The following is a 26481-nucleotide window of genomic DNA, read 5'->3' on the forward strand; positions in this document are numbered from 1 at the left end:
TTTTCATTCCAGCTGTACCATTTTCCTCTCATATATATTTTCTTGTATCCTACTTTTACTCTTCCGTCGCCTTTTTCTCTTTCTTCTCTTGCTAATTCTCTCAGTCTTCGCTGTATCTCTCTTTCTTTCCTAGTTAGGTCGTTATCTATTATTATTCCTTTTTTCAATTTATTCTTTTTCTTCATCACGTTGTTCTTTTGTTCCCATTTGTTTATTTCAGCAATTATTATCTCCTTGCTCCCTCTCACTTCAATTTTGTTCGCTCTTTTTATCTCTACGTTTACTTCTATGTTTTCTTTGATGTATTCCGTTATCTCTTGTTCCAGATTTTCTGTCTTCCAACTTACTCCTCTGATCACTATGTTATTTTTCCTCTCGTTCCTTTCTTTTCTCTCATTAATCCATTCTAGTTCTGCTATTCTTCTCTCCAGCATTCCTTTTTCTTTCGACCATTCTTCTCTCTCTCTTTTTCTTTCTTCTGCTCTCTCTTTCCTTTCTTCCGTCATTTGTTTTTTTATCTCTTCCATCATTTCTTTCCTTATCTCCTCCATCACCATCGTTAAATGTTCTTTCATTTCTGTTACCGTTTCGTCTTTGCAAGCTCTCATTATTCCTTCTATCTTCCTTTCTGTATCCGCCTCTGAGTCCCTGCTCATCCCGAAATTTTCCAACGTTTTTTCTTTCGGTTTATTTTTGCTTCCCGTCGGTCTGCCCACCTTCGCCATCTGTTGCATTCCTTTCGAACTTTCTGACCTTTCTTCCTGATCTCTTTTGTTACCTACCGACTATCCTCGCCGGCTTCTCTTCCCTACTTTCTCTGCTTTTCCTTTGAGGTTATTTCTAACCTCTACAGCCGCCTTCTGACTTTTTCCTTGATTTTTCTGTTTTCCCGTCACCTCCTCTTTCTTCTTCACTTCCTCGTTTTCCTTTTATCTTCTGCTCACTCACTTCACTCTCCTTTCGGCTCAGCTCCTCTTTTTACACAATTTTCACTCTCTTTTACTTTCCTTCTAAACTACTAGTACTTTCCTCTATCGCCTGTCAACCGGAAGTCTCGTATATTGAATTACATGAATTAGATATTTTACATAGAATTGTAACATTTTTTATTCTTTATATTTTCCAGGTTCAGACTCACGTACGTATGTTCGCATGCATAAACGGAAAGCGATTTTGTCTCAAGTTCACATCGCGCATGTTCGATTATTTGCTACAATGTGAAAAACGCTTTAAGAGATAAAATCACATATCATCATATGGATAATTATGCATATGCGAGATTAGAAGAGTTACGCAGAATAGTGTAACAAACGAGAAAAAAATACTAAAGTGATTAAAGGTTATAAAAGTATCCCAGAATGGTGCAAAAAAGAGAAGTAATTTTTTCCAATATATTTATTGATCCCATTAAAAATACCTGACAAAGGTAAAAAATACGCCACATAAAGAATATGCCAACTTGTATGGAACAAAGAGCTTAAAAAATATTTATTCCTAAAACTCGGAAAATAATACAAACTAAAAACAATTTTTTCCAAAAAAAGTATCTTCTAAAAAATAAGAAGTCAAAACCAAGTATGAAATCAATAATTATAATTAATCGAGAAGCAATTCAATTTGTAAGAGTATGTAATTTGAAATAATATTTGCCATAAAAATATTATACACAGATTTTTTCCATAAAATTATAATGCATTTTATTTTTATTAGAAGAGATTTGTTTTTAAAATAAATTTAATTTCTGTATGATAAATATTTTGTATAATATATAAAATATCATTATTATTGTTAAAGTAGTAGATTTATGTGTGCTTTTGTTCATGCCTAAATTATATGTTAAGATTATATGATTCTAGATGGAAGACTAGTTCCTTTTACTTATTGTTACAAATCTAGTTACTTTATATACTATCTGACCTTCTCTCTCCGGCAAGTCATGCGAGTGCACGTTTAACCGTTCAAGCCTTTGTTCTTTTACTTTTCTAATTGTACTCGATACGGGCAGTGCCGAATTTAATAAATAGTACGCGTAATAATAATTAAGATTATTATTCACATCCCAACCTGCCATTTCCCTAACAATTATGTTATAGATTTTCTTGCAAATAGTAAATTTTGACTTTATTAACCTTTAACGCGTCATCGAAAGCTAATTTTGAATTTAAAAGTGTTCTGTGCTAAATTGATCGAAATATTTGAAATAGTTGTTTTGAAATTAGGCCCTGAACTAAACGAGTTAAGACTAAAGTGACATATAAAAACTTGATGTTCCTGAATTATAACTCATAAATTTTTATTAGTAAATATTATAAGTATTTAAAATCAAGATTCACGAATTATATATTTAAAATTAAAATTTGCAAATTATTGTCAGAAATTATTATCAATATGTTAATAAAAATATATGAGTTATGCGCGACCATGCCAAGTTTTTGTACTTACTTTGATTTGAACCCTTTTAGTCCCAGGCTTATTTGACAAAGCTTATAGTTATTTTAATACAACAATTTCAAATATTTCGATCAATTTGGCAAAGGGCATGTGTGTGTGTGTATGTATACATATATATATATATATATATATATATATATATATAATGGATATTATTATATACACTACTGATTAGAACATATTTCATGCATAACAGCGATATCAGTTGGATAATTCCTTGCTAATTTTTCATTTGGTACGTAATAATTGCTTTCAAATTTAGTAAAATATCGTCCTATGTCTACATTCCTAATCCATTTTGGTGAACATTTTGATACCATATCTAAAATAAAAAGAAATATATTATATTGCGCGTGTAGAGAGATGAAAAATTATATAAAATATATATAATTTATAAAAGAGAATGCTACTAATATTTCATATATACCTTGTGGTCCGTAAAACATTATATTCTTTTCTGCAAGAATTATATAGTGCGGTTGACAGATAAATCTGGAATTGTCTGATTTGCAAGTTTGATAACTACATAAATATGGACGTAAATGCTTATTATCGTAGAATTCGCTCAGATGAGGAATTAAAGAATTCACATTATTATGAACGAATGCAGCTTTACATTTGTAATGCCAACCAATTATCACGCCATCGTAAGTTATAATTCTGTCAAAGAAAGACAAGTTTAGCGAGTATGTTACGATCATACCAATCGTAAATTTAATTTCTTTCTTTCTTATTTCCGCTTGTTCATCTATGACGATGTTAGATCTATCCTACATGAACAAAACAAATGTGTGTATAGTAATAATAAAATTTAATCAATATCTCTTATAAAATGTTTTCAAAAGTAATTATTGTAATTATTTAAATAATATAGACAGTTATCATTGTATATTGACTTCTGAACTCATATATCTATACATATACATATAGATATACATGTGTGTGTGTGTGTGTGTGTATGTGTGTGTGTGTGTGTGTGTGTATATTGATACATCCTGTATATATATACATATGTGTATACAGGATATATCAAAATTCGCGGATGAGAAATGCAGTATGATTGTTCGTATCAAAACAAACAATTTCTTCCTCTGATAAAACTGCGTCTGAACAATACTTTTTAAATAAAGGCAACTTTAAGTTAACGAATAAGCGCTTTAGATTACACTTGAATCAGAGGCGACACGACATATGTGACATTTCAGCGTGTACGCTATTTTACTATTTCGCCAAAGGTTTTACAAGAATTATGCATGATATCTAATACCATTATTTTCAATACAATTTACTTAATAAGAGAAGATTTTCTAATTAATACCACGAAGCAACGACTAAAGTAAGATTAAATTACTTGTAAATAATATTGATCCAAAATTATTGTTCCAATGTTTTAAAAATTTGTTGGCCCTGAAAAGGGCCGATTAAATGCTTTAGAGCATATTCATATACCTATTTACAGAACGAATATGTGTATACAAATGGAAGGTTTGCATTTCGAATATGTGCTTTAAAATCGGCCCTTTTCAGAGCCAAAAAATATTTAGAACATTGAAGCAATAATTTTGCATTAAAATTATTCGTGTCTCATCTAATCTACTTATTTTATTTTCAGATTCGTTGCTTCGATAATATGAATTTAAAGAAATCTCCTCTTAATTAAATATGTTATATTAAAAATAACGATATTTAGATATATCATTGATAATTCTTGAAAAACCTTTAGCGAAATAGTAAAATAGCGTATACGCTCAAATGCCACATATGCCGTGCGCGCGCCGCCTCTGATTCAAGTGTAATCTAAAGCGTTTATTTGTTAATTTAAAGTTGCTCTCATTTAAAAAGTAATGTTTAGACGCAATTTTGCCAAAGAAAAAAATTGTTTTGATACGAACAATCATGCTGTGCACATATGTTATACATTACCTTTATTGAACGTGTAATATATGTGTATTCATAATCCATAAGTATATCTTCAATATTATCTCTTAAGTTGCGTGTTAAAATATTCAATATGTACATCATTTTCCATCTGTAAGGTACTTGTTTCAATCGTAAACCATTCCGAAGATTATAATAAGTTATCGATTTATAGAGATCAAATATCAGTTTTCGTATTTGCTGAAAAATGATATATATAAGACTTATAATTGATAATTATCTTCATTAAATACTTCCTACTAAGATTAGTAAAAAATCTATACATACAAAGTTGCTTACCAAAAAGTTATCCGGTGGATGCATAACGCGATCTATTATTCTGGTAATATTCCAGGGATATGGTAGCCTCGATTTTCTCATATAAAAATATTCTGCCCGTTGATAACCTTCTATACAACTGAAAATATTAAAAAACAATTATTTGCACATGTATACACACACACACACACACACACACACACACACACACACACACACACACACACACACACACACACACACACTCACACACACACATATATATATATATATATATATATATATACAATATATATATATATATATATATATATATATATATATATATATATATATTGTTACGTCCCTGGTTCGGGTCGCGGTCGAGTCCGTCGTGGAACGAGAAGAAGTCCGTTGTCAAGAGGTTGTTGACAGCGGCGGCTGTCATTTTAGTCTGGAGCCAGCTGTCAGGCTGTGTGGACGCGTTTCTCTTACGAATCGATCCGTGTTATTAATATTGTGTATTTACGTTCTGAGTTACCGTTTGTGTTGTAATTGTGCAGTGCATTAAAGTTCATTAGTTTCTTAAGGTGCTTGTTTATTTAGCGCGTCCCGCGAGCGGCCGATCTCTTTACCGCGCGACTTCGATATTTATCGAAGTCCCCGCCCCGGGCGTAACAATATATATATATATATATATATACATATATACAGGGTGTTCAAAAAGTCCCGGACCGGTTGAATATTTCATAAACTATGCACTTTAGAAAGAAATGTTTCAGACAAAAGTTGTATGGCTTGAAGGGGGCCATAAGATGGCGTCATTGGTTTGACCTTGAAAAGTCGTTTGAAGGTCACGTGAAGGTCACCTTCAATTTCTTAAATGGAGCCCCCTATTTTTTGTTACTTATTCTTGTAGCTTATCTCGAGAGCTTTCCAAAACACTATAATAAAGTATTTCTTCATTGAGTACTTTTCGAGTTATAAGGCTTGAAATAATTTCTTAATTTTACATAAACCATAAAATATTTAGTAAAATATTCATTTTTCGATTATCTTACCTTAACATTTTTATGTACAAAATAATGAGAGGAATCAATTGGTAAAGAAAACACATAATATTTTTGAAGAAAAAATATGTAATTTGCAATTAACAATTCCATATTTTTTCTTAAAAATAACTATGTGTTTTCTTTACACCAATTGATTCCTCTCATTATTTTGTACATAAAAGTATTAAGGTAAGATAATCGAAAAATGAATATTTTACTAGATATTTTATGGTTTATGTAAAATTAAGAAATTATTTCAAGCCTTATAACTCAAAAAGTACTTGAGGGAAAAACATTTTATTATAGTGTTTTGGAAAGCTCTCGAGATAAGTTACAAGAATAAGGGGGTCATAACAAAAAATAGGGGGTTCCATTTAAGAAATTGAAGGTGACCTTCACGTGACCTTCAAACGACTTTTCAAGGTCAAACCAATGACGCCATCTTATGGCCCCCTTCAAGCCATACAACTTTTGTCTGAAACATTTCTTTCTAAAGTGCATAGTTTATGAAATATTCAACCGGTCCGGGACTTTTTGAACACCCTGTATGTATATCAGATAGGTTGAAAAGCTCTGCAGCTAAAATTGTTACTAACTAATTTAGTTTCCGTATGATTGTCATTATAAAGTTGTTCTTATAACTCAGGAAGCAATATACACCAAGTCTTCTAGCTACGCTGTGATATATAATAGACAGTAGACATCCTCCGTAATGTTTTAAAATCTATATCATTAAATTTTATTAGAAAAAAATTATATTGAACATTTATAAGATATAAAACGCATAGTTTGCACGGTGCATAATAAAGTTATAAATTAATATGTAAAAATTATAATTTAATATACTAAAAAAATAACTTACAGAATTTATAATTTTTTTTCGGCATCTAATGTTACTAATAATTGATGTAATTTATGAATACTTGAATTAGAAAACATAATTTCATCAAGAATATACATAATCTGTTTGGCTTCTGTCTGATTCCAGAAGTTATCGTTGATATTGTTATTTCTCCATAAAGTAAATTGCTCAGAAGACGTCGAGAATGTGTAGAATATTTATTTTTAAGGCGGGATAGTACTTCTTGTGCAATATCATTTAACCATGTATCAACGGATGAGTAAGATACATGTGGTCGAAAATATTGTGTGATAATAGTAATTTGCTTTTCTAAAAGTTGCTTTTCCTTTGGCATGTATATAAATTTGGTTTGCTTATATGCTAACCGATACTGTTTTAACCAATGATAAATTAGACCAAAATAATATTTAACTGTCAAATTAGAATCGTGCCTGAAAATAAAATTTACATATTAATTGTACAATATTTACATTAATTTATAATGTTAGTGGCAATTTGGTTTATTAAATTTTACCATGATAATTGTGCAGAAATAATTCTATATCATCGAGAACAAAACTATAAATTATAGAATGTTCAGATATGGAACGCAGAAATCTATTCAATTCTATTTCTTTGATATCCTGTATCTTATTATAAGACATTAGTGACACATAATGCCGTAGTTCTTCGATACATTTTACACCTGCTTCCAAATGGTTAACAACTTTCTCCAATTTCATTTTGTTATGTATTCTTTTCGACAAGGGAAATCTAAAATTGAAAAGAATGTTTTTCAAAAATATGTTAAACAACAAATATCAGCAATAAATTATACACAATATTTACTTTTCAAAGTAAACACATATATTATATTTTTTAATTATATATAATACATACACGGTAAAAAACATTTTATATTTCTGTTAAAATTTTCTCGTGTAAAAATTTTTGTGTTAAATTTTCAATATACTCTTATGTTAATGTAACATATTGTCGATGTGTTATTTTGACATTTCTGCATTGAGTTAATATTCACCGTTTCTAAGAGTTAAAACAACAATTAATATGTAAATGCACGAATTTTTGATGAAATATGTTATATGTTAAAATGAACAGATAAATTGTGTTATTTTTCTCTCTATAACAGTTTCCATATGTTAAATCGACGTATCTCTTCTGTTATTTATCATAAAGAGATATCGACTTTTGTTTTTCTGGTTGCCGCGCACGATTGCTGCGCGGCAAGAAGCGACATACACATTTACGCGTGCTAAAGCCATTTTATTGTGTTTCAAGCGTAAGGTGATGTGAATAATATTCTTTATACATATAGTGAAGATAAAGTGTACGTGTGGTAAGTTAATATTATTTCAATATACGATAGTTAATAAATTTGATATTTTTCCGTTAAATAGTAGATTGATAAATGGCTATCGTTTATTAGCGTGATACCATGTTCGTGTTAACCTGTGTTCGTGTTCGAAACCTTAAACAAATTGATTAATTATAGTCTATTATCTTCATAACTTAATAAGAATTATGGTTTTCATGTGCCACTTGCTTCAATGTTAACATATTAGTAAATATCTGGTTAATCTTCTTTATTCATTTGTATAACAGTAACTGTAGACAAATTTTTATGTTTCATCACACTATGACCAATCATAACCTTCATTATTTTTACAGTCTTTATTTCTTTTCATTATGGCATTCATGAATGAATTTGTTAACACAACTTATTTGTTTTGCGTTTTGCAATACAGAGACGATAAAGTATGGGTCAAAATTGAAGAATCATGTAACTATGAACATTTTATTGAAAAAGGTTATTTTTAACACATTTCTATTGATATATTAAAAAATTTTATCATTTTTATTTAATTGCAATGTATATTTAATTGTAATGTATGTTTACAGCTGAAAACACTTTTCCATCATTAAGAAATACAGATTTTATATTTACGGATGAAAACGATGCTAAACTTCAGCCAGATATTTTACCAGAATTTATTCGAATAAATCCACGAGGTGTTATTATAAAAATTAAAACTACAATAAACATTATTGATATTTGTAAGATATGAAAAGTATACAAGTTTTACTAAATTACTAATTTCTTTTATATATATTTTGTATCTTAAAGAACATTATAATTTCTTTTTATAGCATTGTCGCAGATTCCCAAAGAAATAAATCAACTATCTACAAGTTCAGATACAGATGTATGTTCTATTATAAGTTCTGTTACATCAAATTGCTCAAATAATAGTGAGCATGAAGAAAATGCCTCGTCTTCCAAAAAATGTAAATTAAATACTACTGTTTTCGAAAGTAATGAAATTATATCAAAAGAGGTATGATAAATTTCTCTTTTTTTATAAATTATAAAATAAAGAATTTAAAATGAAAAATTTATATTGTATTTCTATTCTAGAAGTTGTATAAAATAATAAAAGATTCTGCGTGTGGACAGGAAATACTTGACAATTATGAAAAAAATAAATATTTATCAGAAAAGTACAGAAAACTTCTAGTAAAAATTGTTGTACAAAATTTATTAGAACATAAGAAAAAAATAAATAGACAAATTCATTTTTGGGAAAAATGTAAATATGCAGAAGCAGTTATTGAACTCTTCCCAAATTTAAAAAATTCTGAAGGTGATGTTGGCTATGTAAGTTTTTATATTTCAATTGTCATTATATTAATTTTATATTGTTGCGTCCGCAGAACGATATCTATCGATCGCGCGCGACACAAAGATCGGCACCCGCGTACTCGCTCGCGCACACGCTCGCGCACTCGTAAATAAGAACTCGTATTTGAAAGAGAACACAGGAACTTTAATAACACCAGAATGCAACGGGATAAACAATAATATTAGCTCGGGAAATCAAGACGCGTCCGCGCAGCTAGACAGCTGGGTACGACTCGACTGTCATTCTTCCTTGTAAACAACTCTTGACAACCAGATGTTCTTGTTAATCGGAGCCGACCCGATGATCACGGACATCAGGGACGTAACAATATATACATATATATATATATATATATATATATATATATATATATATATATATTTTAACGGCGGCGGAGGCCGTGGCAACGGAATACGCGTATACGGCGGCGGCGGGGCCGCGGTAAATGTCAGGCGTGATGCGCTTTGTCAGCGGCGGTCGAGGCCGTGATTGCGGATTGCGCGATGCGCTTGCGGTGTTTCCTTTGCGCGTACCAGGATCGCGTCGCGAAGGATCGGATTCGCGTTGCAGCTGGGTCGAGAGCTCTCGATCCGGGGCGGCTCTGAGCTCCACCTTCCGTGATAGCCCCAGCTGCAGGATTAGGCGGATGCACCCGTACCGTAGAATCGAGATCACTCGGCCAAGACGGAGTTCTCTCCACCTTTCGTCCGTGGTATTTGGTGCTCGGTAGGAATTCTCAGGTTTCTCTGTAGCGTACAGCTAAGAGCGGATCAGGAGAATGGTCCTTAGATGCCGAAATGAGCCCTTTTTATACCGGCTAATTGCCCGCGTCGGCGCGCGCGGTATAACCCCTTCCGAACGGTTTTTCGGAAACGGTGCGGTCGGGCCCGTTCGGAGGGGTTCGGGTTGTGCGCCGAACGCGGGTTTTCGCCGGTCGGCGGTTCGGGCTCCGTCGGCTATGATCGGCGGTATTCGATTTGAGACCTTAACGGCTCTGGGCCGTTAATTAAACGATGAACGGATTAAAAGGTGGGCGCACCGCGCCCCTGCCTCTGTCCGGCGGGTGTTCTGCCGGGCGGCAGCTTCCGGCGGATGGCATTGCCGGGATTCGGAACGATGCATCGGGATGCATCGTTACAAATCTACACAGAAAAAAAATAAGTGTCAAATCAAAACTTATATATTTAAACTAACGCGTTCATTGTTTCGTATATACGCAACAATTTATAATCTTCTTAGAAGAATTTAATAATTTTAAATTTCAACAATATTATAGTCTTATTTCAATAATGTAATTGTCATCTCAAGAATATATAATTATTTAATTTTACTTTAAGAAAATTATAATCTTTGATTTAAAAATGTTATTCTCTATCTAACATTGTTTCTTTTCCATTCAAGAAAATTAAATCTTAAATCATAAGAATATATTTTTTTTGATTAAACTATATAAAATGGCTTCATTCAAGTAAGCAATTATTCAAGCAATTATATTTTTCTTTAATTAACGCAATATAATCTCATTTCAAGATTTCCATGTTAAAACTAAATATATTTTTAAAACAAAAATGTCCTTTCTTCTGTGTAGACTAGAATACCCTCTTAAGGTTTTATTCCAATTTTATTTTAATGAAAATTTTTTTCAATGAAATTTTTTGCCTTTTCATCGTCATTTATATATATGCGCTGAGAGAAAGAGATCATATTTATCTTATTGGAGTTGTAATCGTATCGTGTTTCTTGGCACTTAATTTTATTATTCTTATATTTATTATAATATTATATTATATTTATTATAATTAATAATTATTATAAGAAAAATTAAATAAACTAATGAATCATATACGATCGCGAAATATATAAGGATCTGCGAAAAACCGTCCAAGTAAACTAACGTCCGTATTCGCAGCTCGGCTTTGTACAGTATAAACTCTACGATAAAAATTTTCAATTTTAATTTATGAATATAACAAATCTTTTTTTGAAATCTATATTCAATCTTCTTATATCGTTTCTTATATCATTCTATATAGGGAGTATGGAATTGTTAATTGCAAATTACATATTTTTTCTTAAAAACAACTATGTTTTTTCTTTACACCAATTGATTCCTCTTATTATTTTGTACATAAAAGTATTAAGGTAAGATAATCGAAAAATAAATATTTTACTAGTTATTTTATGGTTTATGTAAAATTAAGAAATTATTTCAAGCCTCATAACTCGAAAAGTACTCAATGAAGAAATACTTTATTATAGTGTTTTGAAAAGCTCTCAAGATAAGCTGCAAAATAATGTAATAAAAAATATAGGGTTCCATTTAAAAAATTGAAGCTGACCTTCACATAACCTTGACAACGCTATTCGAGGTCATAATAATGTTGCTGTGTAATGCGCCACATAAAACCCTATAACTTTTGTATGAAACATTTTTTTTAAAAATGCGTATTTTTCGAAATATTAAGGCGTTTCCACACTTTTGGTAAACCCTGTATATCGTTTTTCTCTTCAATATGGAGTGAAAACAACTTTATCTTTTTTACATACAAATACTTTGTTTTCATTTATAGATTTTGAAAGATATTATTTTTTTCTTTCACTGCTGTTCTCCCGAGACCTGATCCCGATTGCGGTTATCCGATTCGGCTGGCAAACTCGCGGAGGCCGTCCGTGACATTTTTACATTTTATTATGTATATTCAATCACACAAATGGAAAAAACTGACATAGATGAATATTAATATCCGAACATTAATATAGTTTAATCTTGTTAAATAAATTTTACGATTTAAATATTCAATTTAACTTAAGAATATATTCGAGAATTAAATTCTACTTTTTGATCTTTTCTACTATCGATCTTCCCTCTAATAAAGATAAGAAAAAATCAGCTGATGTTAGCTGATGTAGTTTGGAACGTTCCTGGAGCGATTTTTAGAAAATACATATAAATAACGAAATACATCATATATATGTAGAATAGTACAATATAGCACAGCAGAAAACATAATATTTCAATATGCCCTACGAAAGACACCCTTACGAAAAACCACCCTTCAGATAACTAAAAAATTCTAGCTTCGTCAAAAATAATTTCTCCCCTTTCTACTATCACATACGGCGACTTCCAAGTGCCACGCACAAAATAGGATCGATGTCCGCCCGATACACCCTGCGGAAAACATTCTTATTATCGAAAAACCACTTTTTAGACCATTAAAAAGAATCTAGTTTTGTCAATAATGATTCCTCCCGTTTCTGCTGCCACACGCGAAGACTTTCGAGCGTCACGCACAAGATGGATCCAATATCGGTCCGATACACCCTGCGGAAGACACCCTTCTGGCTGTTCTTCCGAAAACGATCATGCTCCGATTTGAGTCAAATTTTGTAAATAGGTTCCTTTTAGGTACAAAAGAGAAATATATACGAGGAGGATTTTTGGCGACTCGAAGGCACTTTTTAAGCCCTTTTTCGTAAAAGTGAATATTACCTTTAGACAGCTTGTTCGAAATGACTTTACTATACAGGGTGATTCTGAACAAACGTTTGTCTTTAAAATATCAAATTCTTGAATGAATTCTAAAACGATTTTTCCTCTTGCAAAATTTTGTCCGGAGCTTAGTTTTTAAACTATAAAGGAAAATAGTTAACTACTTACGGAACGAGTACAAGAGGTAGGCAGGGACGACGCGATATAGGCGGTTACGTGGGGCACTCGCCGCGATCAGCTGATTGCTATACGCGATGACTGTAACAATCAGTGTGTGTGTGCGTACACATTCTCACACACACACTGATTGTTACAGTCATCGCGTATAGCAATCAGCTGATCGCGGCGAGCGCTCCACGTAATCGCGTCTATATCGCGCCGTCCCTGCCTACCTCTTGTACTCGTTCCGTAAGTAGTTAACTATTTTCCTTTATAGTTTAAAAACTAAGCTCCGAGTAAAATTTTACAAGAGGAAAAATCGTCTTAGAATTCATTCAAGAATTTGATATTTTAAAGACAAACGTTTGTTCAGAATCACCCTGTATATTGTCATGATCATATTCTTGATTATTTTGGTCACTACATATACAGGGTGTCATGGAGATTTTAGCCCATACGAAGTATGGAGGTAGATTGGCTCAAATTAAGAAGGAAGGACTTGTACTGCTTTGTGATATTCGCAATAATTAACGAAAAATTAAATAAAGAATATCGGCCAATCTGCGTGAGTAGAAGCGCGCGGCGACGAGAGTCGTCCTACTGTAATCCTATACTAGGCGCGCGGCGAAGCGATGGGCGGATCGCTCTCCGAGACATGATGGTGGCGTGCGATATATCGCAATACCGCGCCGAAAAATGACCCGTCCTTTTAGTTGCGAGAAAATGATGCGCTATCATTTCCACACCACCTTGCGGTAGATAGCATGGTGCGCTTTTTTTATAGTGGTTCCCCCCATAGGCCTATTCCATTCTCAATTTAAATATTTGTGAAAATTGTTCAAAATTAATGATGACAGTACCTTCACAAAAATTGATCCGTGGTTGAAAATCCCTCGATAAAATGTGTTGCACACATTGGTAATGATACGGACGTAATCCATTACACGTAAAGCGTGATGTACTGCGTATCGCGAAAAACCAAATTCGTGTGCCACATGACGCACGCTAGTTCCAGGATTTTCATAAAATGTTTCCAGAATCCTTTCTTCATTTCGTACACGAAGACGCACTGCTGGACCGGTTATCCCGATATTATGCACGACACCCAGTTTCACATAATTATTGCACAACACGTAATATTGTACGTCCACTTAATTTTCGTGCACGCCCGGGAAATCATTCCACGTAAATTGCGGCCGCGCATCTGGTATGAAATATTTCTAAAAACAACCAGCCCACCAATAAATCGCCTCTGGGATAAATATTTTTTAATAAGTATTTTTAATTAATAACTAGAGCGCATATGCAAACTGCATCTAGTAAAATATATAATCTGTACGTGTATATATATATATATATATATATATATATATATATATATATATATATACACTATATATATATATATATATATACACGTGTATATATATTGTGTATAATTTACATAAAATATTTTCCACGTAACACGTTGTAACGCTGTTTTCACGCAGCTTGTTACGCGTACGATTGTTACGGCGCCGCGTGACAGCGAGTATCTATGACGCGCAATATGAGAAAGAAAACGCAAGAGTATAATGCCTTAGTGTGCGCATACATGTATACTGACGTATACTATTACACGCGAAATGGAAGAGAAGGATGGTGCGAGATTGTCTCTCCTTGTCACACAAACCGATTATAGCGCCGTCTATCGCGATAGCAAGCAACTAATTTACAGGACTGTTTTACTCACATGCCTCGATTTCGTACACACACATATGCACGAAATTTTTGTGCACGGAAATTATTTTTATTACGCTTCTAAACGCATTTCTGACTGTTCATTTATATTTCTTTAGGAAATTCCGAGTTGAGTGCGTTCTTATTTTGTACGTATAAACTGCAAAACTTTTATATTCAGCTAATATTGTTACGAGTTGATGTCAGAAGCCGATAAGAAAACTGTAATTTTCTATTTTTTTTTCATTTTGAACATAAAATGGTTCGCTCTCAAATTTGTTGCTATGTGTAATTTAATTGTGGAAAAGTATTTATTATTCTGTGCAGCTAATAAAAAGTATTCGGTGCACAAAATTTTATCGGTAAAAAAGGAAGGTCCGGCATCCTTCAAGTTGGTCTATTTTACCGACAAATATGAATATTAAATTATAAGATGAATCTTTTTGTTGGCTATTCAGTTTAATAAATCCCTTTCCACAATTAAAATATTTATAATAACAAAATGCGGGTGACGAATTTTATGTAGAAAATCAAAAGAAAGTTAAATAATTACAGTTTTATTATCAACTTCTTGTTTCTCGTCATAAAAACATTTATTTAATATAAAAGTTCTGTAATTTGTCCGTGCAAAAATATGGGACCCGTATTTTGAATAACATGAAAGAATAATACGGAATTGTTAAAAATGAGTTTAGAAGCCTGCGAAAAAAAATATATCCAAAAAATATTTAGGACTTGTGTTTGTACGGATTCGATGTCAAAAAGAGTAAAACAGAGTAAAACAGAGTAACAGATTAGTTGCCGTATAACGTGATAGAGGGAGTTATAATTTGTTTAGCTGACAAGGACAGACACAATCGTTATCTTTGTCTCTCATATGTGTGAAAGTAATATACATTTACATTATACGTATATTATAGCATTCTCTCGTACTTTCGTTTTCTTGATCCTTCATTCTCTCTCTCTCTCTCTCTCTCTCTCTCTCTCTCTCTCTCTCTCTCCTCTCCTTTCACTCTCTCTTTCTCCTCTCGCCTCTCTCCTCTCGTTTCTCTCCTCTCGCCTCTCTCTCTCTCTCTCACTCTCTCTCTCTCTCTCTCTCTCACTCTCTCTCTCTCTCTCTCTCTCTCTCACTCTCTCTCTCTCTCTCTCTCTCTCTGTACATATATATATATATAAGGAAAAACAATATTTTTGCAATATTTTTTTATTTATTTTGTGTGTGTGTCTGTCTGTGTGTGTGTGTGTGTGTGTGTGTGTGTGTGTGTGTGTGTGTGTGTGGTGTATACAATACATAATATTTATTACAGAAATCATTTATTTTTTTCAATAATAATTCGGCGCCGGCACGTATCCGGATAGTGCGCTCGGCGCGGGCACATATCCGGATACGGGCGCACCGCCCGGCACGTATTCGAATGGTCCATGCGCACCACCCGGCACGCATCCGAGTGGTGCGGATACGTATCCGGATGGTGCGGGTACGTATCCGGGCGGACACGCATCCTAGGGGTGCGGATATGTATCCCGATGGCGGTGCGGGCATCAACTATGGTGCGATTGGTGCGGGGATGTATTGTGGAGGGGCAGGCACGTATATAGATGGAGATATGTGCCGCTGTCTGCGTCGTTGCCGGTTCATAGCGCACCTTACCGCTTCATTAATTCGCTGAAAAAGATAAAAATATTTATTTTTATACGTAATTACACGCATACAAATATAGATCTACTTAAATCTAGTTTATTATATTATTATTTGCAATTCATATGTCAATATGATTTACAAATAGTATAATATATTGAACCATACGTTATTATTTCATAAAGTAATTTATTTGTTTAATTTTTTGCTCCACTCTTCGGGTCGATCTCTGGTCCGTTGGTGTCACCGCGGACACCTTCCTCGTCGTATCATCTTTCATTGGCGGTGTTGGCGTCGGCATCGGCATCGGCGTCGGTGTTGGCGTTTTCGGCATCGTCGCCGCCGTCGTCGTCTTTGCAGCTGCCGCTTTATATATATCACTCTCGCTTTGTGGTGCAATAAAAAAAAATTATTTTTTTCACAGAAAGAGCGAGAAGCAGAGAGAGAGAGATGCGAGAGGTTAGAGGAGAGAGGCGAGAGTCGAAAGAAAAAGAGAGAGTGAGAGACGAGATGTGAGAGACGAAAGAGAGAGAGAGAGTGAAAGACGAAATGTGAGAAACGAAAGAGAGAGAGAGAAAAAGAGAGAGATGCGAGAGGTGAGAGATTAGAGGAGAGAGGTCAGAGGTTAGAGGAGAGAGGTGAGAGACGAAAGAGAGAGAGATGCGAGAGGTGAGGTTAGAGGCGAGAGCCGAGAGAGAGAGGGGGGAGAGAGAGAGAGAGAGAGAGACCGAAAACGTTATTATAAAATATGCGTGTACGTGTGTGTGTGTGTGTGCGCGCGCGCGCGCGTGCGTGTGCGTGCGTGTGTGGCGGGAAGTGGGTGGGTTGTGTGTGCGCGCGCGCGCGCGCGTAAGTGTGTGTGTGTGTGTGTGTGTGTGTGTGTGTGTGTGTGTGAAAACATGCAAAATATAAGTTTTATTTTCCATAGTCATAAAATGACATATAAAGATAAGTAAAAGCGAGCCTCGCGAGCGAGACTTCGGAACTCTTTGACGATACGTCATGTCGCCTGGTCCTTACTCCTTCTCGCTCTCGCTTCGACGTCGGAGATCTTTCCTTGAAAATAATTGCAATGGATTTGACATTTTTGAGATTACACCAAACACGACATAAATCGGATAATTTCTAATTATATGTATTAATTAAAATTTAATAATTTATTTAAAAATGATCCGATTTCTGTCGTGTTTGTTGTCATCACAAAAATGCCATTCTTTACAATTATTTTCAAATCGAAAAAATGTACATATACAGGGTGTATCATTTTAAGTGAAAAAGCTAATATCTTGAGATTATACTATAAATTATTATTATTTATTTATAAACTATTTTTATTATTATCTTTTTTATTTATTTTTTATTTTTTTATTTTTACATTTTTTATTTCTTATAATATTTAGAATATAAAAATTTGTTACTCCATCGGGATCGAGATACTATTTTGTAAATATTTGAAAATACAAACATACAAACGCAATACAATTGTTTCGATCCTGACAGTGATAAATATTCTAAACATTGTAAAAAATATAGAAATATAAAATATATAGAATTTAGCATATAGAAATATAGAAATATATATAAATATAGAATGGGCCCCTCCATCGCCCATTCTCGTGAAAACGCAACCAAAATATTTTATTTCTTTATTTCGTCTCTCCGATTATAACTTACAAGTAAAATTGAAGCATGTTTCTTCTACTCACTCTGACGAGTATTTCATCAGGCTTTTTTAGAATAACTTTGGAAAAGGCAATAGTTTATTGCTTTCTATAATTTTATAAAAATGCTCTCTCATGCATTTTACATCCTTCGAATATTTCTCCTCGCAAGGATTGCCTTCTAAGGCTATAGTTGTGGCGAAAGCTGCGGCATAAATTCCACAACTTATTCCATCAGGTTGAGATTGAATCTTTTCAAAAATTATGTCACTTGAATTTACTCTCGGATAACGAAAATGTATATAATTTTTTTCTTTAGTTACCAATTTATCATATGTACAGCCGGGTAGACTGTCGTACACATGAAGTTTGGTACCATCAAAGAAAATACATCTCCAGTGATTACTACAATTTACTCCAATTATTTGTAAGCTTTTGTCACTATGACTAGCTACAATCATGTGGGGATATTCTAAATATAGCACACTTTGTGTTTCGAAACAAGAAACTTCTCTTATGATGCGCAAAAATAAATCCAATGATTCATCATTTAACTGACTCTTTATAGACAAGACATTATTTTTTATTGAAGAAGGAGAAGCAAACGTCTCATCTAAAAATTTTTTATGTCTTGCCATATCGTCTTCAGTTATATCTCGTTTGTTATTCGAGTAACTTATGATAATGCAGTCATCATCATTTTGCTCTTTATTCAAAGCAATAGTAGCAGTCATTGCTGTTTCCATTGACGAAACGTTTGCTTTGAATTGTATGCTCTCTTCTATGCCATTTTCGCTTTCTACATTTCGTGTACTTCGACTAAGTATCTTTTTTGCTGCTTCTTTTTTAGCTTCTTTAGCTTCTATTATATATCTTGGGTTTCGGATAGGCATATGCCTATTATGACGACTGTCCAAGATTTCTGGAAGCATGCAGTCATTATAAAAGCATATTAAAAAAGGCAACATTTGATTTCTCCAAAAGATATTCTCTCTATCAATGCGCAATATTTTCATGCCTTTTGGAGGCCAAACAGCAAAAATACAATATTCTCGCTGCGTTATGTTCAATTGACCTTGAATTGATAAAAATATCGATGATTTCGATTCATTTTACGTGGATTTTTTTTATCAAAAATGCCTTTTAAAGAAGGCAGTGTCTCTACGGCTTTTTCTGCTGTCAAGTGCTCTGCTGACAGAGGACATTTAATTTCCACAAGACCATTTTCTTCAATAAGTCCGTCAGGTGAAGCACCCAAGAATGGATTTTGAATATCAATAAACAATCCGCAAGGTTTTATCTCTTTATTTAATTTCAAGGCCAATTCTTTCCTTGCTATTTCTTCCTTATCGCGACCATATTTTATATATTATATAAAATGCTGCATTATCAATAAACGAAGGATATAAAATGGATTTTACTGTCGCTGCGCAAGATGTTGTTGGTCTCATGCGACATACGGTTCCAAAATTGGATGCCGTCAACATTTCTCGTCTCAGTGATAACCATAATTCTGATTCATTTTGATTTCTTGTATCGAGTTCAATTTTTTGCCAGTTTAGCGCATTTTCGAACAACTTTTCTAAATGGTTTTGCCGAAGTTGTTCGAATATATCGGATGGAAGATCTGGTTTTTGCGATTGCGGACCGTAATAACGATCCGTTCCTGACTCCTGCTTAAATTTCTTTGGCCGTCCCTGCTCTTCTCGAGATTCTCTGGTTTTCGCAACTTTTATTTGTCGTCGCTTTTCCAGATTCTCGACAATAGACGGAACAGTCTTACGCATGCTTTGATGTACTTGTGTAAGTACTTGTTGCGTATTATATTGCATTATATTAACTGCTCCCGCAATTCTAGCATTGAAAGAGCCTCGTTTACCAAAATTAATATGTTTTCCGCCAATTTCTTTGCAGATTATTGAATTGAATGATTCTGCAGGGTTATTCGTTAAATTTAACAATAAACTTTCAGAGTAAGCGCTTAGATATATGACAGCACTTTCTATTTTTGAATAAAGACCGTGAAATTTTAGAAACGGTACATAATTTTTGTTCGTTTCATCACAATTTTCTTTGTATGTACGACCGCATGATTTACAATGCTTATGTTCGCCAAAAATATGGCTAGAAATATTCAATATATCTTTTTGTAATTCCATAGCTTGACAATGTTGAGGTTGCCTTTCTTTTTTTCGTAGAGCGGCTGCCTCTATTACTTCCTTTCGTATTTTTAAAATTGTTTTTCACAACATTTCGTATCTCCACAAAGCCACGTTGTCTATGCATTTTTGGCTGAGACATCTCGGCCACAGCTTTTAGCTTTTTGCATAAATTGCGAAGCAAATGATTGGTGCATTCAATTTTTTTTACAGTCACCATATGTTCACGATATGGTCTGTTATCAATAATAGCCTGATATACGCTACTGTCACCATCGGCAATAACCGTTTTATAAATCGGTCCATACATTTCGAGGCTACATTTGAAACCTTCCGCGATGGCATCGCTTTCCATGCTTGTGGAGTTTGCGTTGCGATCAAAATTTTTATAGCATTTGTGAACTCGTGATTGAACACCTTTCCGCTCTGCCATATTACATAGTGTGCAAAATTTGTTGCGAACACCAACGAAGAGAACTTTTCTCGTGCGGTAACCAATTATGGCTCCAATACCGGAAAGAGAGTCGTAGGCAGTGCCGTACGATCTCTTCATCCAACTACCATCCGCAACAACTGTTATATACGGAAAACCGTTTATAACTTCGTTTTTATCAAGAGCGAGTTGTTTTTCAACTTCGCCAGCCATTTTCATATTTTCTATGGCTGTTTTCTGAAAATCATCGACTAAATTTTCTCTATATTTTATATAAGTTGGCTCGGACAAACAAGGAATATTCATGGCTGCACACAGCTCTTCCAGCTGGGCATAACCAATTCCTACCGTAACAGTTCCTGTTACAACAGCCATATTAATATCTAATATTTCTGGCTCCGTGGGTTCTGACCAGATATTAGCTTTATAATTGCACATTTGGCATTGAAAGAATAACTGCGTCTTAAACCCACGGTGGCTAGAATTTATGAGTTTCCAATCTTTAAATTGGCACTCTATTCCTCGCGCATGGTTATCAAATGTTCTATGGACTTCACTCCACAGAAAAGAAATGTCGACAATGCGTCGGCCTTCAGGCATGCTTCCTTTGATACGATATGCATCCAGAGGGCCATTATCGATAACAAAAGTATTGTTATCTTCAAGTTCGACATTTTCATAACACATACCTGTATTTGAAATTGACTCCAAGCATTGCATTTGGGTACTAACTTCCAAATCCATCGTATCGAGGAAAGATTCCACCGATTTCTGAAAGTTGATGGATTCGTCGCTACCCTTCATGCACCTGAAATCATTTGTGTCTTGGATCTTTAACAGCTTCAATGATTGTCGCCTGCAAAAAGATAAATGGATTAGTACTTATATTGCTACAAAAATCATGAAAAAAGTAAAACCTTTAAAAAATAAGTGCAGTCCTTTAATTATAAAATCTTACATAAATATTACTGTGAAAATTAACTGTGGCACAATAGATCATGTTTAGAATAGAACATAATTTTCAGTAAAGAGCGTACATGCAAATGGTGAGAAATATTTCTTAAATCAACCAGCACACGAATAAATCGCCTCTGGGATAAATATTTTTTAATAACCAGAGCACACATGCAAACCGCATCTGGTGAGAAATATTTCTTAGATCAACCAGCACACGAATAAACCGCCTCTGGGAAAAATATTTGTTAGCCAGCTCACGAATAGACCGCCTCTGGCACTAACTACTATAAAAAAATATATATATAGTTTTACATATAAAGATAAGCAAAGGACTGCATTCTTATCTTTTAGAGATAATAATTGTTTCATGATTATTTGTGTATATATATAATTATTTATATTATATGCATTTATGTATATAAGATGTATGTAATAAACTGGATAACAGAGAAGAATGAAGGACAAAAAAAGAGAGAGAGAGGAAAGAAGAGGGAGTTAGAGAGAAAAAGAGGGCGGGAGAGGGAGAAAGAGAAAGAGAAAGAGAGAGAGAGAGAGAAAATCTGTGAGAGATATAATCTTTGTGTGCGTGTGTGTGTGTGCGTGCGTTGTATATATAATAGTAATTCTCAATTGATATAAAAATACTAACCTTTTAAACCATCCTTTCTTTTTACTAAGTCTCCACGCACTAAAGGGCAAACGTTTTTCATCGTACTTGCCCATTACGTGTGTGTAAACACAAAAAAAATAAATAAATATAATAACACAATATATATAATCTAATAATATATAATTTTTATTTTTTATTTTCGCTATTATATTTGACACGTTATAATGTTATAACAGTCGAATGGTTCTCGCATATCATTTGCACGTTCTCTACACATCATTGCATGTATGTGTGTGTGTGTGTGTGTGTTTGTTAGTCGTTATTCGGCGATACATATATAATATTGATATCGCGTGTTTATGAAAATGAAAATTGATGTATATTATCTTGTAAGATATTATAATTCCCATTGTGAAATAAAAACAATAAGCGTAACGAGTGGAATATATTTGTCAATCAAATAAAATTTATATTTCAAAATTGTATATTAGATATTGCGAAAAGAGCGAGAGAGAGAGAGAGAGAGAAGAATGAAAAATTGTAAACATTCATTCATAAATCTATTATAATCAACATAATAGGCAATACTATGTAATGAATAAATATATAAGATTTGACTAGTCATAATATATAGCACATGAGCAATAATTTTTAGAAACTCTAATTTTGAAATTTATAACCATACTTTATATCATAACTATAATTTATACCAACAACTGAACAAGTAACTGAATATTTTGAACTACACATTATTACGTAATAATAAATGGAATTACAATTCTATTGACATTATTATACAATATTTGTGGTAATGAATAAATAAAAAATAATAGGTTTGTTGAGAAAATAAGTAATAACGGAAAAATTATAAAAAAATTTTTTGGTTTATTTTTTATTTGGTTTTACGAAAATATATGAATAAAATAATAAAACATACATGGTTTATAATGTTTATAATATTTTTTTATATTTATTTTTTTTTATTTATGTTTGTAACCTTTTTTCTTGTCATCTCTTCCTGCAATATATAGTTTTGGAATATAAGTTGTACTTTTTATTCAAAGAATTATTTTATTTGTTACGGTTATATAGTTAGTTGGCGATGAATATTATAATATTGATAATAAATATGCAAAGAGAAAACATATATGTATATATATATATATATGTATATATATATATATATATATATATATATATATATATATAATTTTAGATGGGTGATCTATGTGCTTGGCAAAGAATACCATATATATATATATATATTTTTTTTTTTATTTATACGCTTACATATGCGTGTGATAGAGAAGTATAAATATATTATATTGTTTGATTTAAACATGTTAAATGTAAATAAAAATTGTTCTTTGTAATATGCATAAATCATATGTTACAAAAAAACATATTATATACATATTACTATCGGTAATGGCGAAATTAAAATTGTCGGTATTATCGACAATTTTAATTACTCTTAAATGAGGGCGCTATCCCGTTGGAGTTCGAGCGTCACTTAAGGATCCCCTTAAGGCAATAACATTCAATTGTTTCTTAATCAAACGAAAAATATCTCTTACTTGTGTGAAATTTAAATCCGGACACATGGAAACGCATTCTTCCTGGAGGCTATTTGGAGTGATATAATCCTTTGGCATAAACGTGATAGTTGCCTTTATCAATACTAAACTTGTCAATAAAACGCATAATATTGTTCCGAACATAATCTACTTTTTCCGTAAATGTTTGCACTCAATCAATTTCCGTTGTCAATTAGTTGTTTTCCTCACTCTACTAATAATTCATTCTGCTAATCGAGTTGATATTAATTTATATATATACATATATTTTCGATAAATTCTGGTTAATTTATATATATATATATATATATATATATATATATATATATATACACACATATACAGGGTGTCAGGGCAATCTTTTCCCAAAAAAAAAGCTCTTGTAGCTTCCACCGAGAGCTTTTCAAAATACTATAATAAAGTATTTTTTCATTGACAAGGAAAGGCACGGAAGAGTTCCCTTCCGATTTTGATGAGCTTTTAATATGTTGTTTTCTTAATTTTGTAAGTACATATAAATTTATAATTATATATTTTGCTTATTATTTTATGTTTTATAATTATATATTTTCATCTTTATAATCACATATTTTATGTTTACTCATTTATTTAATTAATTTACTTATTTAATATAGTTTTTAATAATTTATTAAAGTAGTTGCTTACGTATCGTACGTTTCGGATATAAATATACACACATATTTCATATTTTCTAATTAATTTTATTTATTTTATTATTTTTTTATTAAAAAATTTTATTTCATTTTTTGTTTTAATTTATTAATAATTCTTAGATGTCTAATAAAAATTGTTCAAATAAATAAATAAAAAGTGAAATTGCATTTTATTCGAATTTATTATTGTAATGTGACGCTGGATCATTTCGACGTCAGGAATCATCGGGCACCATCGAGAATCAAAAATCTCGATCTGTCCTGAGTCCTGATATTACCGAAAGTCTCAGTTCCCGTCATAATAAGTAGTCTTTATCTTATCCCCACTTTATCCACTTGCGAGTTCGAATAATAACAAAAAAAAATTTTGAAATACTATCATAAAAAGTTAAAAAAAAATAAATTTTTTTCTGTTATTGTTGTAAAGTACTTTTGAAGCCATTTAACTTTTAATTTGAAAATTTTTTCCTATCTCTTATAATTTCTGAAATATTCATCTCGGAAGAAAAAAACCAATTTTTTTCAAAGAGGTGTTTTACCCTAGAGACGCGTATGGGCACATATAAAAAAATACGTGTTCATTATTTTTGTCTAGAAAACAACATATTAAATGCTCATCAAAATCGGAGGGGGACATTTCCGTGCCTTTCCTTGTAATAAAACCATCACATAAAAAACGACGGCATGGCCCCAGCATGATATAATTTTTAAATTTTTAGAACGTGGTTTATAAATTTTTAAACGTATTGAACGCAGTTGTTTATAAATTTTCAAACGCTACGTATGCTGTTATTTATGATCATTTTTCACGAAATGTACAATCTATTGATTCAATAGTTATCACATTATAAGTAAGTGATTTAGCATAGGGGTTGGAATAAAAAAATTATATCAATATTTATAATATTTAAATTAGCAAAAAGAAAAGATGATGCCAACAGTACATGGTGTTCCCAAGCGGTCACCCATCTAAGTACTGACCATGCCCAACGTTGCTTAACTTCAGTGATCGGACGAGAACTGGTGTTTTACAACGTGGTATGACCGTTGACGATAATAAGCCTTCCGATTGCTGAAGATTAAGTTTTAAATTTTTAGAACATATTTTATTAATTTTTAAACGTATTAAAAGCAGTTATTTATAAATTTTCAAACACGTATGCTGTTATTTATTATCATTTTATTATGATTTTTCACGAAATGTATATACAATCTATTGATTCAATTGTTATCATATTATAAGAAAATGATTTAGCATAGGGATTAGAATAAAAAAATTATATCAATATTGATTATATTTAAATTAATAAAAAACAAAAAGATGCTGCCAACAGTACATGGTGTTTCCAAACAGTCACCCATCTAACGAAAAGGCATGGAAGTGTCCCCCTCCGATTTTAATGAGCTTTTAATATGTTGTTGTCTAGACAAAAATAAGGGACAAAAATAAGGGATATTTTTTTATACGTGCCCATACGCGTGTCTAGGGAGGTAAAACACTCCTTTGAAAAAAATCGATTTTTTTCTTTCGAGGTGAATATTTCAGAAACTATAAGAGATAGAAAAAAGTTTTCAAATTAAAAGTTAAATGGCCTCAAGAGTACTTTACAATAACAAAAAAAATTATGTTTAATTTTTTTAATTTTTCAAAATACCCCCACCACTAAATATATTTTTTTAATTTTGAAATTTCTTTATTACCAAGTGAAAGGTTATTTTTTTACGAATCCAATCATTTATGATTAAGTTGTGTTTCGAAAAATCATTTTCTAGAATTAATTATAAACCTCCCTGTAATACGCTTTCGTGTCCGTCCATGCGCTCGATTTTTCGCGCAACACATCCTGTTTTTCTGTAATGAAAGATAACTAACACGGATACATTTATCTATGTAATCACGTTTTCTTTTGCGTGCATAGCTAGAATAACATTGATATAACAAATCAAATTTATATTTAACCGTTTGAGTGCCACGGACTTTTGTAGAAACTCGATCCAAAAATGCCAAGCGGCGCGATAGTGTTTGTCTAATTCCGAGTCGAAACAAGTCAAGTGGCCAGCCTTGTTTATAATATTAAAAAAATGTACACGTGCTCTCTAAAAGTGAATCAGTGAAAATATCACTAATTTAAACAGTAAAATAAGATTTCACTGAGAATCAGTGAGTATTTTACTGATC

The 26481-nt window shown here is 32.5% G+C and overlaps 1 protein-coding gene, 1 long non-coding RNA gene, 1 other non-coding gene and 1 pseudogene across 5 annotated transcripts; 1 reads left to right on the plus strand and 3 right to left on the minus strand.

Annotated features, from left to right (window-relative positions):
• Positions 1 to 1658: 1658 nt before the first annotated feature.
• Positions 1659 to 14395, minus strand: LOC145959867 (F-box only protein 21-like). Of its 2 annotated transcripts, XM_083079068.1 has the most exons (9): positions 14318 to 14395; positions 13734 to 14093; positions 7055 to 7293; positions 6541 to 6971; positions 6275 to 6402; positions 4669 to 4786; positions 4375 to 4569; positions 2879 to 3221; positions 1659 to 2773 (listed from the first exon to the last, which is right to left on the minus strand). In XM_083079068.1, exons 5-9 carry the CDS (start codon positions 6298 to 6300, stop codon positions 2616 to 2618), a joined length of 840 nt encoding a protein of 279 aa, XP_082935194.1. In that variant the 5' UTR covers positions 6301 to 6402; positions 6541 to 6971; positions 7055 to 7293; positions 13734 to 14093; positions 14318 to 14395; the 3' UTR covers positions 1659 to 2615. The 2 variants fall into 2 exon arrangements, with proteins under 2 accessions (XP_082935194.1, XP_082935195.1); XM_083079069.1 differs by lacking the exons at positions 6275 to 6402; positions 6541 to 6971; positions 7055 to 7293.
• On the plus strand, positions 8359 to 9022 carry LOC145959871 (uncharacterized). The gene is made up of 3 exons (XR_014435204.1): positions 8359 to 8595; positions 8689 to 8876; positions 8957 to 9022. It is a non-coding gene; the product is annotated as an uncharacterized LOC145959871 (long non-coding RNA).
• Positions 14396 to 17838: 3443 nt separating the features above from the next.
• On the minus strand, positions 17839 to 22150 carry LOC145959860 (uncharacterized; annotated as a pseudogene). Its single transcript, XR_014435198.1, has 2 exons — positions 22091 to 22150; positions 17839 to 21340 (listed from the first exon to the last, which is right to left on the minus strand). The product of XR_014435198.1 is annotated as an uncharacterized LOC145959860 (transcript).
• Positions 22151 to 25234: 3084 nt separating this feature from the next.
• On the minus strand, positions 25235 to 25354 carry LOC145959900 (5S ribosomal RNA). The gene has a single exon (XR_014435218.1). It is a non-coding gene; the product is annotated as a 5S ribosomal RNA (ribosomal RNA).
• Between the last annotated feature and the right edge of the window lie 1127 nt (positions 25355 to 26481).

This window comes from Camponotus vicinus, unplaced genomic scaffold (assembly GCF_025532165.1).
Source record: "Camponotus vicinus isolate PSW18456_S1 unplaced genomic scaffold, iyCamVici1.0 SCAF_1, whole genome shotgun sequence".
In the NCBI taxonomy this organism is placed as follows: Eukaryota; Metazoa; Arthropoda; class Insecta; order Hymenoptera; family Formicidae; genus Camponotus; species Camponotus vicinus.

Excerpts from the sequence above, each read along its gene's own strand:
- LOC145959867 (XM_083079068.1), bottom strand. The coding sequence starts at position 6,300 with ATGACAATCATACGGAAACTAAATTA. Across the intron at positions 3,222-4,374 it reads ATATTACACGTTCAATAAAG|GATAGATCTAACATCGTCAT; the intron begins GTAATGTATAAC and ends TTGTTCATGTAG. Across the intron at positions 2,774-2,878 it reads AATGTTTTACGGACCACAAG|ATATGGTATCAAAATGTTCA; the intron begins GTATATATGAAA and ends TTTTTATTTTAG.